Source organism: Pomacea canaliculata, linkage group LG12, assembly GCF_003073045.1.
Source record: "Pomacea canaliculata isolate SZHN2017 linkage group LG12, ASM307304v1, whole genome shotgun sequence".
Classification (NCBI taxonomy): domain Eukaryota; kingdom Metazoa; phylum Mollusca; class Gastropoda; order Architaenioglossa; family Ampullariidae; genus Pomacea; species Pomacea canaliculata.
The window spans coordinates 17,754,644-17,768,847 of NC_037601.1; the positions used below are offsets into that span (position 1 = coordinate 17,754,644).

At 50.9% G+C, this 14,204-nt stretch overlaps 1 protein-coding gene across 1 annotated transcript; it reads left to right on the plus strand.

Moving 5' to 3' along the window:
• The first annotated feature begins 9,156 nt into the window (after positions 1–9,156).
• LOC112577303 lies at positions 9,157–13,974 on the plus strand. Its single transcript, XM_025260359.1, is given in 3 exon segments — positions 9,157–9,294; positions 10,713–11,608; positions 11,611–13,974. Coding segments are annotated over 2 exon segments (1,602 nt in total). The 5' UTR covers positions 9,157–9,294; positions 10,713–11,373; the 3' UTR covers positions 12,978–13,974.
• The last annotated feature ends 230 nt before the right edge of the window (positions 13,975–14,204 follow it).

The following is a 14,204-nucleotide window of genomic DNA, read 5'->3' on the forward strand; positions in this document are numbered from 1 at the left end:
CATGCCGAATCCCCCAGCCTGCCACTGGGTGCCAGCCAAGGGGTCCTGCTACCTCATGCCGAATGCCCCTCAGCCTCCCCCAAGGCCTGGGTGCCACGGGTGCCAGCCAAGGGTCCTGCTACCTCTGCGATCCCCCAGCCTGCCACTGGTGCCAGCCAAGGGGTCCTGCCTACCTCATGCCTGAATCCCCCAGCCTGCCACTGGGTGCCAGCCAAGGGGTCCTGCCTACCTCATGCCGAATCCCCAGCCTGCTACCCATGCTGGGTGCCAGCCAAGGGTCCTGCCTACCTCATGCCTGAACCCCCAGCCCTGCCACTGGGTGCCAGCCAAGGGTCCTGCCTACCTCATGCCGAATCCCCAGCCTGCCACTGGGTGGGTGCCTCAGGGCCGAACCCCCAGCCCACTGGGTCCTGCCTACCTCATGCCGAATCCCCCAGCCTGCCACTGGGTGCCAGCCAAGGGGTCCTGCCTACCTCATGCCGAATCCCCCAGCCTGCCACTGGGTGCCAGCCAAGGGTCCTGCCTACCTCATGCCGAATCCCCCAGCCTGCCACTGGGTGCCAGCCAAGGGTCCTGCCTACCTCATGCGAATCCCCAGCCTGCCACTGGGTGCCAGCCAAGGGGTCCTGCCTACCTCATGCCGAATCCCCCAGCCTGCCACTGGGTGCCAGCCAAGGGTCCTGCCTACCCGAATCCCCCACCTGCCACTGGGGTCCTGCACCTCATGCTCGAATCCCCCAGCCTGCCACTGGGGGTGCCAGCCAAGGGTCCTGCCATACCTCATGCCGATCCTCATGCCCCCAGCCTGCCACTGGGTGCCAGCCAAGGGTACTGCCTACCTCATGCCGAAGCCTCCCCCAGCCTGAATCCCACTGGGTGCCAGCCAAGGGGTCCTGCCTACCTCATGCCGAATCCCCCAGCCTGCCACTGGGTGCCACCAGGCCAAGGGGTCCTGCCTACCTCATGCCGAATCCCCAGCCTGCATCCCCAAGCCTGCCACTGGGTGCCAGCCAAGGGGTCCTGCCTACCTCATGCCGAATCCCCCAGCCGCCCTGCCACTGGGTGCCAGCCAAGGGGTCCTGCTACCTCATGCCGAATCCCCCAGCCTGCACTGGGGTGCCAGCAAGGGTCCTGCCTACCTCATGCCGAATGCCCCAGCCTGCCACTGGGTGCCAGCCAGGGGTCCTGCCCTACCTCATGCCGAATCCCCCAGCCTGCCACTGGGGTGCCAGCCAAGGGTCCTGCCTACCTCATGCCGAATCCCCAGCCTGCCACTGGGTGCCAGCAAGGGGGTCCTGCCCTACCTCATGCCGAATGCCCCAGCCTGCCACTGGTGCCAGGCAAGGGGTCCTGCCTACCTCATGCCTGAATCCCCCAGCCTGCCACTGGGTGCCAGGCAAGGTCCTGCCGCCCTACCTCTACTGGGTGCCAGCAATCCTACCTCAGCCTCCCCCGCCACTGGGTGCCAGCCAAGGGTCCTGCCTACCTCATGCTGAATTCCCCAGCCTGCCACTGGGTGCCAGCCAAGGGGTCCTGCCTACCTCATGCCGAATCCCGCCAGCCTGCTCACTGGTGCCAGGCTCAAGGGTCCTGCCTACTTCATGCCGTGCGAATCCCCCAGCCTGCCACTGGGTGCCAGGCAGGTCCTGCCCGCTCATGCCGAATCCCCCAGCTGCCACTGGGTGCCAGCCAAGGGTCCTGCCCCCTCATGCCGAATCCCCCAGCCTGCCACTGGGTGCCAGGCATGTGTCTGCCCGCCTCACGGAGGTCCTGCCCGCCTTCAAAATGCTCGAATCCCCCAGCCTGCCAGCTGGCCTCATGCCAGCCAAGGGGGTCCTCCTACCTCATGCCGAATCCCCCAGCCTGCCACTGGTGCCAGCCAAGGGGTCCTGCCCGCCTCATGCCGAATCCCCAGCCTGCCACTGGGTGCCAGCAAGTCCTCATCCAACACCTGCACTGTATGCCCGCCTCATGCTGAATCCCCCAGCCTGCCACTGGGGGTCCATGGCAAGGGTCCTGCCGCCTCATGCTGAATCCCCAGCCTGCCACTGGTGCCAGGCAAGGGTCCTGCCCGCCTCATGCCGAATCCCCAGCCTGCCACTGTGGTGCCAGGACAAGGGGTCCTGCCCGTCTCCCTCATGCCTGAATCCCCAGCCTGCACTGGGTGCCAGCAAGGGTCCTGCCCGCCTCATGCTGAATCCCCCAGGCCTGCCACTGGTGCCAGCCAAGGGGTCCTGCCCGCCTCATGTGAATCCCCCAGCCTGCCACTGGGTGCCAGTCAGGGGTCCTGCCCGCCTCATGCCTGAAAAAAAAAAAAAAAAAAAATGCCCCAGCTGCCACTGCCAGGCAAAGCGTTCCTGCCGCCTCATGCCAGCCTGCCAATGGGGGTCCTGCCCGCCTCATGCGAATCCCCCAGCCTGCCACTGGGTGCCATGCAAGGGGTCCTGCCCGCCTCATGCTGAATCCCCAGCCTGCTCACTGGGTGCCAGGCAAGGGTCTTGCCTCGCCTCTATTGCTGAATCCCCCAGCCTGCCACTGGGGTGTTCCAGTCAAGGGGTCCTGCCGCCTCATGCCTGAATCCCCCAGCCTGCCACTGGGTGCCAGGCAATCGGGGTCCTGCCCGCCTCATGCTCGAATCCCCAGCCTGAAGAATCCCCCCTGGGTGCCATGGCAAAGGGGTCCTGCCCCCTCATGCCGAATCCCCCACCTGCCACTGGTGCCAGGCAAAGGGGTGCCCTGCCTGCCCAGCCTGCCATTGAGGGGGTCCTGAATCCCCCAGCCTGCCACTGTGGGTGCCATGCAATGCCTGGGGTCGCCTGCCCGCCTCCATGCTGAATCCCCAGCCTGCCACTGGGTGCCAGGCAAGGGGTCCTGCCCGCCTCAGGCGGTGCTGAATCCCCAGCCTGCCACTGGGGTGCCAGCAAGGGGTCCAGCCCGCCTCATGCCTGAATCCCCCAGCCTGCCACTGGGTGCCAGGCAAGGGGTCCTGCCCGCCTCATGCTGAATCCCCCAGCCTGCCACTGGGTGCCAGCAAGGGGTCCTGCCCCTCATGCTGAATTCCCCCACCTGCCACTGGGTGCCAGGCAAGGGGTCCTGCCCCGCCTCATGTGAATCCCCAGCCTGCCACTGGGTGCCAGCAAGGGGTCCTGCCCGCCTCATGCTGAATCCCCCAGCCTGCCACTGGGTGCCAGGTCAAGGGGTCCTGCCCGCCTCATGCTGAATCCCCCAGCCTGCCACTGGGTGCCAGGCAAGGGGTCCTGCCCCCTCATGCTGAATCCCCCAGCCTGCCACTGGGTGCCAGGCAAGGGGTGCCTGCCCGCCTCATGCTGAATCCCCCAGCCTGCCACTGGGTGCCAGGCAAGGGGTCCTGCCGCCTCATGCTGAAATCCCCCAGCCTGCCACTGGGTGCCAGGCAAGGGGTCCTGCCCGCCTCATGCTGAATCCCCCAGCCTGCCACTGGGTGCCAACCGCAAGGGGTCCTGCCCGCCTCATGCCTAATCCCCCAGCTGCCACTGGGGTGCCAGGCAAGGGGGTCCTGCCCGCCTCATCCTGAATCCCCCAGCCTGCCACTGGGTGCCAGGCAAGGGGTCCTGCCCGCCTCATGCTGAATCCCCAGCCTGCCACTGTGCCAGGCAAGAGGGTCCTGCCCGCCTCATGCTGAATCCCCCAGCCTGCCACTGGTGCCAGCAAGGGGTCCTGCCCGCCTCATGCTGAATCCCCCAGCCTGCCACTGGGTGCCAGGCAAGGGGTCCTGCCCGCCTCATGCTGAATCCCCCAGCCTGCCACTGGGTGCCAGCCAAGGGGTCCTGCCCGGGGTCCCTGCCCGCCTCATGCTGAATACCCAGCCGCCACTGGGTGCCAGGCAAGGGGTCCTGCAATCCCCCGCCTGCACTTCATGCTGAATCCCCCAGCCTGCCACTGGGTGCCAGCAAGGGGTTCCTGCCCCCTCATGCCGAATCCCCCAGCCTGCCACTGGGTGCCAGCAAGGGTCCTGCCCGCCTCATGCTGAATCCCCCAGCCTGCCACTGGGTGCCAGGCAAGGGGTCCTGCCCGCCTCATGCTGAATCCCCCAGCCTGCCACTGGGTGCCAGTTGCAAGGGGTCCTGCCGCTCATGCTGATCCCCCAGCCTGCCACTGGGTGCCAGGCAAGGGGTCCTGCCCGCTCATGCCTGAATCCCCCAGCCTGCCACTGGGTGCCAGGCAAGGGGTCCTGCCCGCCTCATGCTGAATCCCCCAGCCTGCCACTGGGTGCCAGGCAAGGGGTCCTGCCCCCTCATGCTGAATCCCCCAGCCTGCCACTGGTGCCAGGCAAGGGGTCCTGCCCGCCTCATGCTGAATCCCCCAGCCTGCCACTGGGTGCCAGCAAGGGGTCCTGCCCGCCTCATGCTGAATCCCCCAGCCTGCCACTGGGGTGCCAGGCAAGGGGTCCTGCCCGCCTCATGCTGAATCCCCCAGCCTGCCACTGGGTGCCAGGCAAGGGGTCCTGCCCGCCTCATGCTGAATCCCCCAGCCTGCCACTGGGTGCCAGCAAGGGGTCCTGCCCGCCTCATGCTGAATCCCCCAGCCTGCCACTGGTGCCAGGCAAGGGTCCTGCCCCATCATGCCGAATCCCCCAGCCTGCCACTGGGTGCCAGGGGTCCTGCCCGCCTCATGCTGAAAGCCTCCCCCAGCCTGCCACTGGGATGCCAGGCAAGGGTCCTGCCCGCCTCATGCTGAATCCCCCAGCCTGCCACTGGGTGCCAGGCAAGGGGTCCCTGCCCGCCTCATGCTGAATCCCCCAGCTGCCACTGGGTGCCAGGCAAGGGGTCCTGCCCGCCTCATGCTGAATCCCCCAGCCTGCCACTGGTGCCACCAAGGTCCTGCCCCCTCATGCTGAATCCCCCAGCCTGCCACTGGGTGCCAGGCAAGGGGTCCTGCCCGCCTCATGCTGAATCCCCCAGCCTGCCACTGGGTGCCAGGCAAGGGGTCCTGCCCGCCTCATGCTGAATCCCCAGCCTGCCACTGGGTGCCAGGCAAGGGGTCCTGCCCGCCTCATGCTGAATCCCCAGCCTGCCACTGGGTGCCAGCAAGGGGTCCTGCCCGCCTCATGCTGAATCCCCAGCCTGCCACTGGGTGCCAGGCAAGGGGTCCTGCCCGCCTCAATGCGAATCCCCCAGCCTGCCACTGGGTGCCAGGCAAGGGTCCTGCCCGCCTCATGCTGAATCCCCCAGCCTGCCACTGGGTGCCAGCAAGGGTCCTGCCGCCTCATGCTGAATCCCCCAGCCTGCACTGGGTGCCAGGCAAGGGGTCCTGCCCGCCTCATGCTGAATCCCCCAGCCTGCCACTGGGTGCCAGGCAAGGGGTCCTGCCCGCCTCATGCTGAATCCCCCAGCCTGCCACTGGGTGCCAGGCAAGGTCCTGCCCGCCTCATGCTGAATCCCCCAGCCTGCCACTGGGTGCCAGCAAGGGGTCCTGCCCCTCATGCTGAATCCCCCAGCCTGCCACTGTGGTGCCAGGCAAGGTCCTGCCCGCCTCATGCTGAATCCCCCAGCCTGCCACTGGGCCAGGCAAGGGTCCTGCCCGCCTCATGCTGAATCCCCCAGCCTGCCACTGGGTGCCAGGCAAGGGTCCTGCCCGCCTCAGCTGCGAATCCCCCAGCCTGCCACTGGGTGCCAGGCAAGGGTCCTGCCCGCCTCATGCTGAATCCCCCAGCCTGCCACTGGGTGCCAGGCAAGGGGTCCTGCCCGCCTCATGCTGAATCCCCCAGCCTGCCACTGGGTGCCAGTGCAAGGGGTCCTGCCCGCCTCATGCCTGAATCCCCCAGCCTGCCACTGGGTGCCAGCCAAGGGGTCCTGCCCGCCTCATGCTGAATCCCCCAGCCTGCCCACTGGGTGCCAGGCAAGGTCCTGCCCGCCTCATGCTGAATCCCCCAGCCTGCCCAACTGGGTGCCAGCAAGGGGTCCTGCCCGCCTCATGCTGCAATCCCCCAGCCTGCCACTGGGTGCCAGGCAAGGGGTCCTGCCCCGCCTCATGCCGAATCCCCCAGCCTGCCACTGGGTGCCAGGCAAGGGGTCCTGCCCGCCTCATGCTGAAAGTGCCCCCACTGGGTGCCCACTGGGTGAACCCCAGCCTGCCACTGGGTGCCAGCAAGGTCCTGCCGCCTCATGCTGAATCCCCCAGCCTGCCACTGGGTGCCAGGCAAGGGGTCCTGCCCGCCTCATGCTGAATCCCCCAGCCTGCCACTGAAGTGGACAGAGCTTTGGCATCAAGCCAGTCGATGCATTGAAAGAGAACCACCTCTCCACCAGGGATTCTAACCATAGGTACACGAACATGATTGAACTTGAGGGATGTGAAGCCACATGTCCGCTGAAGCCGTAGAAAAATACTTTACCTATGGGCAGTATTTAACGGCAGTGAGTTTATTTGTTACAATGAATCATTTATATTCGATACATTATTACAGCTTATGTTCTGGTAAAATAAAGGACTTGCAAACAAGCCCTATTCCGCTTTTGTTTTCTGTTGAAAGAAAATTTTTATGCTGTTTCATCCTCATAAGGTTTTAGCAAAACAAAAATCTTTTCATGTCTTCTTTTCATTAACTCGTGAGTTTGTCTCCCGTTTCTATGTTTTTATTCTTTCCGTGCGTGCGTGTGTGTGTGTGTGTGCGTGCGTGAGTGCGTATGTGTGTGTGTGGTGTTATATACATGTATTATAATTAAGAACCTAGGTTGTCGGTAACGGTAAACCACCCACATGCTAATAACCGACTCGATATCGTAAAAAGAAATTATTATAATTAATGACAGCAGTGTATCTGGTGTAAACATAACTTGATCTTTCATAGGAAAAGCGTCAGAATAGAAACGGAAAGACTAGGAGGAATAAATGAATAGAAAAAGTCAACCCGTGAATCCAGCGTGATTTACTTGGAAACTAAACTTTTCCTCGGGATGCATTTTGCTAAAGATAACAAAAACAGACAAATTAAATAAACAATTCAAAACTGTGAGAAACCTGCAATTTTGTTTATAGATTTAATTCTTTATATCTGTATCGAAAAAAACTTTGCGGATAACGCACTACCGAAACACAAAAAATGGGAGATAACAAGCTCTACTTCTTTTATGTGGCTTACCTCCCTTGGATTAGTTTATCCTTTGCAAGTTATTTAATAATAATGATAATGGGAGCTTATTAACGCGCAGCATCACGACAAAGATAGATAGCAAATGGAAGATAACAGCCAGTAGACAGTGAGGTACGTGTAGACACTGAACAACATAAAGATGAGGTACAAGATAACAGCCAGTAAGCAGTGAAGTATGTATAATACCAGTGGGCGCTGTTCCCCCCTGCCATCTGCCGGGGGCACGCCAGCCTCTATAGGGACTATAGGGTTCAGCATTTACAAAATCATAGTAAAGGAAAGCTATGACACTCGAAAGCAGTCAATTATTAAAACTAGGGGTCATCAGCCTAAACTATACAGCAAAAATACGACGTAAGGGGCGCTAAAAGTAAGATGGTAGATGTTTTCTCTTTTAGCATCTTTTAATAATTATAATGCTGCACGAATTACCAATCTTACAGTCAAAACAAAGGTTTTAAAACTATGTCTCAGTCCAGGTATTTATCGACAACAAGATAACTTTTCATTCAAATGTCAAGGCTTTTCATGTATATATATGTACAAAAAAAAATAAAATAAAATAAAAATACAGCTCTTTGCTGTCTTTGTGTCTTGATGTTCATACGCATTAAAGCATAAAGTTATTGAAAATAGTGGTCATCAACCTAAATTACAAAGTAAAAATATCAGTTACAGGGCGATAAAAGTAAGAGAGAGTGTGAGTAAAACCTTTTCCGTTGTAGCCTCTCTTATAAATCTCTTTTTCTCTCAGAAATCAGAAATATTGTTTAGCGGTTCGTGTGTCATCCCATGGACTAAACCCCCTCACTACCCCTCCCCCTTCAAGTGTGACTGCGTGCGGTGCGTCAGATCAGAGACGTTAAATGACGTTATTTAACGTCTCTTGGCCTCGAACCTGAAACCTTCTAAAATGCAGACTGCACTAACTACATATGCGTGGGTCAAACAATTAGTCCGGGACTATGCAAAACCTGATGTGTCACTGACAGTAACCATATTAAGCTGGCGTCACAGTATTTTCTCGGACATCAATGGGAGGGAAAAAAAACTGCATGATTATATATATATATCCAGATGTTTCCATGACGAGGGACAGTACTTTCTGTTCCCCTCCCCCTCCCCATCATTGTCCAGCTTTCTATCTATGCTAAAGCGATGTCTAAGGATGTCACAGTTCCTTATTAAAGTTTCCTTTAAGGTTTGGTTTGCATTTATCAAAATGCTATTGTATATTATACATTTATGTTATCTGTAGGTTAGCGATGATCAGTAACACCAGATGACCCAACAAAGGGACATAACGTTAACATTGCTAAAACAATATTAAATTTTTGTTTTATTACTTCTCTTGGTCTAGGAGGGGTACGTGTGCACAGGCTTCCCATGTGATCCCTATGATCATTTTGTGAAGTCTGTGGGGGATGTATCTGTGATAAAATGGGAATGTACATGGTTGGGTTTGGTTTTTTTTTTTTTCAGTGCATGATCCACCCAATGCTGAGAAAAACGTTGTCTCGTTCGATACACCGTATTGCTATATTAGGCGATAACATATCAAAGACTATTTTTTATCGCACGGTTCTTCAGCTCAGTTGACCTCGATCTTTGCACCTTGCAGTCAGAATAAAAGTAAGATGTCACCTGTTGTTCACACACCGCTTCTGGCAACAAAGAAATATTAATTGGTTTTAATTAGGGATGATCTGAATTAATTAGTATTAAAGATCACAAATAATTTCAAAAACGTGTAAAGGACACATGAAGTTATAGATCGAAAATTAACAATAAATAAATCACAGCTGAAAAAGCTATCTGCAGTAACAAAAATGTGAGTGTCAGAATATACCACTTATATATATATAACACAGTCTTATCGTTATATTTTTATACCACGCAGCTTCACGCCCGTGGTCAACCCCCTACTTTCCTATTGGTGGAAAAGTAATGACGATATTGTTATTTATAGACTGAGTGTTGGTCACGTGATTGGGTTAACCCTCGTGTGACGCACGCAGTGTTGATTGGTTGCCAGCGAGCCTGCGATACTGTATTGCACAGCACTTGTGCAACCCCGCATTTCCCTGAGAACAGCGGCAGGTGTCGTTTTCTGTGGAGGTCTGTAGGTTCTTCTTAGTTAGCCGGTCTTTCTCACATTCAAGGTAAGTATTTCAGAAAAAAAAATAAGAACAATATTGTCGAACGTAATCTGTTAAAACCATAGTATTTAAACAATTAGTAGGTTTAAAAAAACCTACTTTAAAAAGTTAAAAACTTAAAAGTTCTGGTATAGGTACATATGTATCTCTCATTTATCACATAGTCGTGGCGTTGGCATGGTCAATGCATAAGAGAACTGTATGTACAATCTGCTCATTATTTAATACGGTATATTAATGTTCATGCGTGATTTATTTTTGGGTACCTGTCCTGGTTTAACCACACTGGTCAAAAAACAAAAAAGAAGATATATATATATGCCACACGTACGCCACATGAAGGTAAAATATATACATGTAGCTTGGTATAGGTGCAATGTTATTCCTGAAATTGTGAATTCAAATGTGATATGATAAGATCTATCGCGATTTCCATTAACATGAATGATTTGACCTGAAATGAATGCCATTGAAGAACTGAACTTCTGATCCCCTCCCTCCCCATGTTAGGATGCTAATTTTGTTCCCCTCCGCACCGTTCGTAGATTCCCCTTGCCCTCAGCGTTGATACTGAACTTTTTTGGGGGAAAGAGACTTGCATGAGTCTTCACACACACACAAAACACAAACTTTATATAATAGCTGTTAAGAAAAGGGGGTGGTGGTGGTTGGGAGTGAAGTTCCACAGGAAAGTATATAGCCTAGGATCTGCACACCGAACTAGGCTGTGGAGCATCTTTATCTTATAAAGCTCTCCTAGTAAATCTGATCTCGGAACTTTTGCATTCTTCTTTTCATAAAGTTCAGACCTATAATCTGTATTATTGAAAATGCCAGCAGATAGTGCATTCTCTGTAATCTTGTAATGCATATATAGTTATAATGTCTATATAAAAATGCCAGATCATATGAACCTGATATATTCCTTTATATAATGAATGTTTTCTGTTGTCCTAAACTAATTCATAAATAAGGGGCAGGAGTGGAAAGTGGAGGCCTGTTTATGTGTCTGTGTGTGAGAGAGGGAGAGAGATAAAGGAAAACATGAGAGTGCAGGAGAGAGAAAACAAGTGAGAGTAAGTGTGGGAGAGTGCTATTGTTATAGTTAAGTAAATTTTACTCTTGTATTTAAGTGATTGCACTATAATGTGCTATAATTAAAAAAAGATTAAAAAAGAGTCTTGGTCGTAGAAACTCTTAAAAAAATAAAACTGATCAGCACAAAAAAAAGTTCAGGCCTCTAGGTAAGAAAAACGTTTTACCTAATTTTCAAGTAAAAGTAAATGTCTTTCTGTGCACATGTATTAAAGTTTGCTTATTATGCTTACTTGAGACATAGATAACTTGTACAGATGAATATCGATGGTAAAATAAATTGTTGATTTGGAATTCTAAGTGCTACATAAAATTTGTGATTACAGGTTGTAGCAGTTTCATCAACAGCTGAGACAAGAATACGTCCATGAGGAGGATAATTTTCCTTCTTTACATGATGGATTTTGTTACATCTCATCCCCGCCCCTTCTGGGGCTAGGGGAAGACCAGAACCAACACCCAGCCAAAGAAGATCTCCAACAATTTTCAGCTCAGCAACAACACAAGCAGTTTTGTCAGAAAGAGTTTAAATTCTTCAGCTAGACGAAGCCTACCAAAAGCATGCCAATGAGCAGAGTCAACATGTCATTGATAATGGCATAGAGGCCCAATCTGGTTTTTGGAAGCTGATTCCTCAGAAGGCATTTTCCCAAACATTGCAGCAAAAGGCTTCATCTGAGAATCAGCAAATCCAGTTCACATTCCAAGATTTGTTTTGGCTGCTTCTAAGTGGAAGTGTCCTGCTAGGCTCCAATTCAGCCATACTTGATGGTTTATTGGGCTGCGGTAAATTGACGATACAAGAGACTAAGCGATCTTCTGAGCGTTCTTCAAAGTGCCCTGCGGTACGTTCTTCACAGAGTCGTGTGGTTGACAACAATCTTCCAAGTGTTCTTGGTGTTTCTGCTGCGCCATTGTGCCAGTTTTGGGGAAGCAATCCCAGCGATCTTGATTTCCTGACGACAGGAAAGCGTTCTCTGCACAGCCATGAGTGCCAAGTGCCAGTGCCTGTTTTCGGCACCTACGGACACTATTTTGGGATCCCACCGGGAGCCCATCACCAGTGAGAAATGCTGGTATGACTTTGCTGTTAGGGAATTGTCCCGCCTAGCAGCAGGAAAGGCCAAGGGACAAGAAGCAGTGTGGGGAGCCCAGTGCAAGCCGGCTTGGTGGGACAGCACCTGCCGGTTTCCCTGGAAAAACCCCACTGCCAACCCAAAGGACTCAAGGACACTTTGAAAGTAAAGTTTGAGTGTCTAGAGCAGCACTTGAGAAAGAAGGGGAAACTTCCCAGTGACATCAGGGAAGAAATAGAACTGTGGAAGGCAGGCAAATATAATGAAGTCTTCCTCATGACATCCTTCAGCAGCATTCTCCGACAGGTTAGCAATGCACATGCAATGATTGCTGAAGCTCGTCGCAAGATGGAAGAGCATAGCATCTCTGTCAATCCCTGTATTTTTAAGGATCTACAAAACTGTCTTACTGGCTGTTTGCAGCAGCTTGATGTCACAGAAATCTTGCAAAATCAGAATGCACAAGACAATCAAAAACACAAGCCATCACCTCTACAAGGTAAACGCACACGCAATACAGAGACACTCGCTAAAGACCTCACTGAGTACTCTGGTCCAGTAAAACAATTAAAACTCTCTCCTTCTCACTCTGTATCTTCTACTTTGCCTTCTTCACTGTCTTCAACAGCTAGCTCAGTTTCTCAGCAAACATCAGTTCCTGTGCAAACTTTAAACCCTGAATGTAAAAAACAGATGTTAAATTTTTTAATGAAGAAAAGCCTCGGAGCAAAACAGAGAGAAGCTATGGCCATGCAAACAGCAAACGAAGCTCCACAGATTGTCTGCAGTGTTGGAGCACCAGAAGAGATTTTGGGGAATGACAGCTTACATAAAGTAAAAATGGAAGAATCCTTGTACACTAAACACATTGCTCCTGTCTGTAGTCCTCAGGCTGAACTGGTGCCTGCTCAAGCCTCAGGTTCTCTGTTAAATGCTGCTGCAGTCTCTGCTGATCAACCAAAATTTCAAATGAATGACCACGTGGGGATTGATTTCTTAGATCTTGATTTTGAAACAGGGTCAGGTTTTGAACTAATGGATAGATTTTTGGAAGGGTCTACAGAAGCTTTAAGCACTAGTGATGCTGAAGAATCAAAAATGCTAGAAAGTGACACTTACACAATAGATTCGCAATTAATGGAAAGTCAGATCTTGCCTATGTCCAGCTCACAGCTTTCCACTGAAACCAATGACATTGCAGATGAACACACAAAGCACCAGGATTATGTATTGACAGCAGCCTGTCTCATTCCCACTGCAGCAGCATGGCAGAGCTCTTGCGGTTTTAAGCTGCCCACAACAGTCGAAGGTGAATACTGCAAGACCCACACAAAAATGGAGGCAGAAGTTTTGAACTTGGATGATGTCTTCTGTTCTTCAGATACTGGGTACAGTTCTGATTCCTCCAGTTCAGTTGACACAGAATCCATGACAAACAGTAATTCTGAGATTAGCATAGAAGATATGGAAAATATTCTTTCCTGGATGACAGATGAAGGGAATTCCAGTCACTGAGATGATTTGGATTTAACACTGAAGCCTATTTGTTAGCATTCTATTGGCAAAGGGAGCTTAAACAGCAACAAAAAATTTAAGATGATCGAAAAAATGAAGTACATCACTTTTCAGGAGATGCAGATTATAAATATTTTTCACAGAAAGATCAAATATAGACTTTTAAATGGTTTAAAGGCCTTTAGTAATTGCAGGAAAAGAACAAATATGACAGCTTTATCTTGACAGATTTCACATTGTTTGCCTGTAATGGATTCAACGAGCAATTGTAATCTTTTCTCAAGTGTATTGAGGGTTTTTTGGTGCACAGCATGCACTTCTGTATATAGTTTTACTTTTTAAAGCATAAATAAAACACTGTTAAGTGTCTGTTGATTGTTTTTAAAATATAAAATAGACAAGGTGAAGATATATGCTGAACTGTACAGTCTCATTTTGTTTTGGTGCAAATTCTTGTGTGATTGTAAATTTACTGTGTAGTTTAATTTTTATGTGATACCAACTTCTGGCTGCAGTTACACTTCCATAGTTTTTACCTATGGTCTGTACTGCACTCTTACAGGCAGAGGCAAAAAACACAAGTGCAAATAAAAATCTGTTTGCAAAATTGTAGATTAAAATCACTAAAACTATAAACATGATTGATAAGAATTTAAATGATATTTAGGTGTTTGAAATATTGCAGTAAATATTGAATTTTATCTCTGTCAGCAGTGTACAGTATTTTAAATTTCAGTAAACCAGATTTCTGCACTGTTAATGGATTCAGAAAAGATAATGGATTACAGAAAAGTTATTTATACACACAAAAAATGGTGTGTATTTGCATCAAGCTTTTAATACAGAAGTGAAAGAAACAATCCTAACAAATAATTAAAATATAAAATAATTTATGAAAATAGCCTCCAGCACTAATGTCTGTTGTAGCAATAGGCATTTATTTTTAGATGTAGATTCTTGCTTGCAGCTTGGAAATAAAAATTACATATTTCAGAAACAGTGTGGTGTTCTGTATTGGTTGTAAGGCTTTGTATTTGGTTGCACTTTTTATTAAAACACCTAATTGTGGTTGTCTATTACATGACCTGCTACACACCTATATAATATACATTTGAATTTTACACGATTCCATTCTGTCACAACAGTATCACAATTATTGTAACTGCAAGCAATTCAAAATACCTTTTAAAATATCAACTTCAGCCTTTAGCTTCAAATGAAAATTGT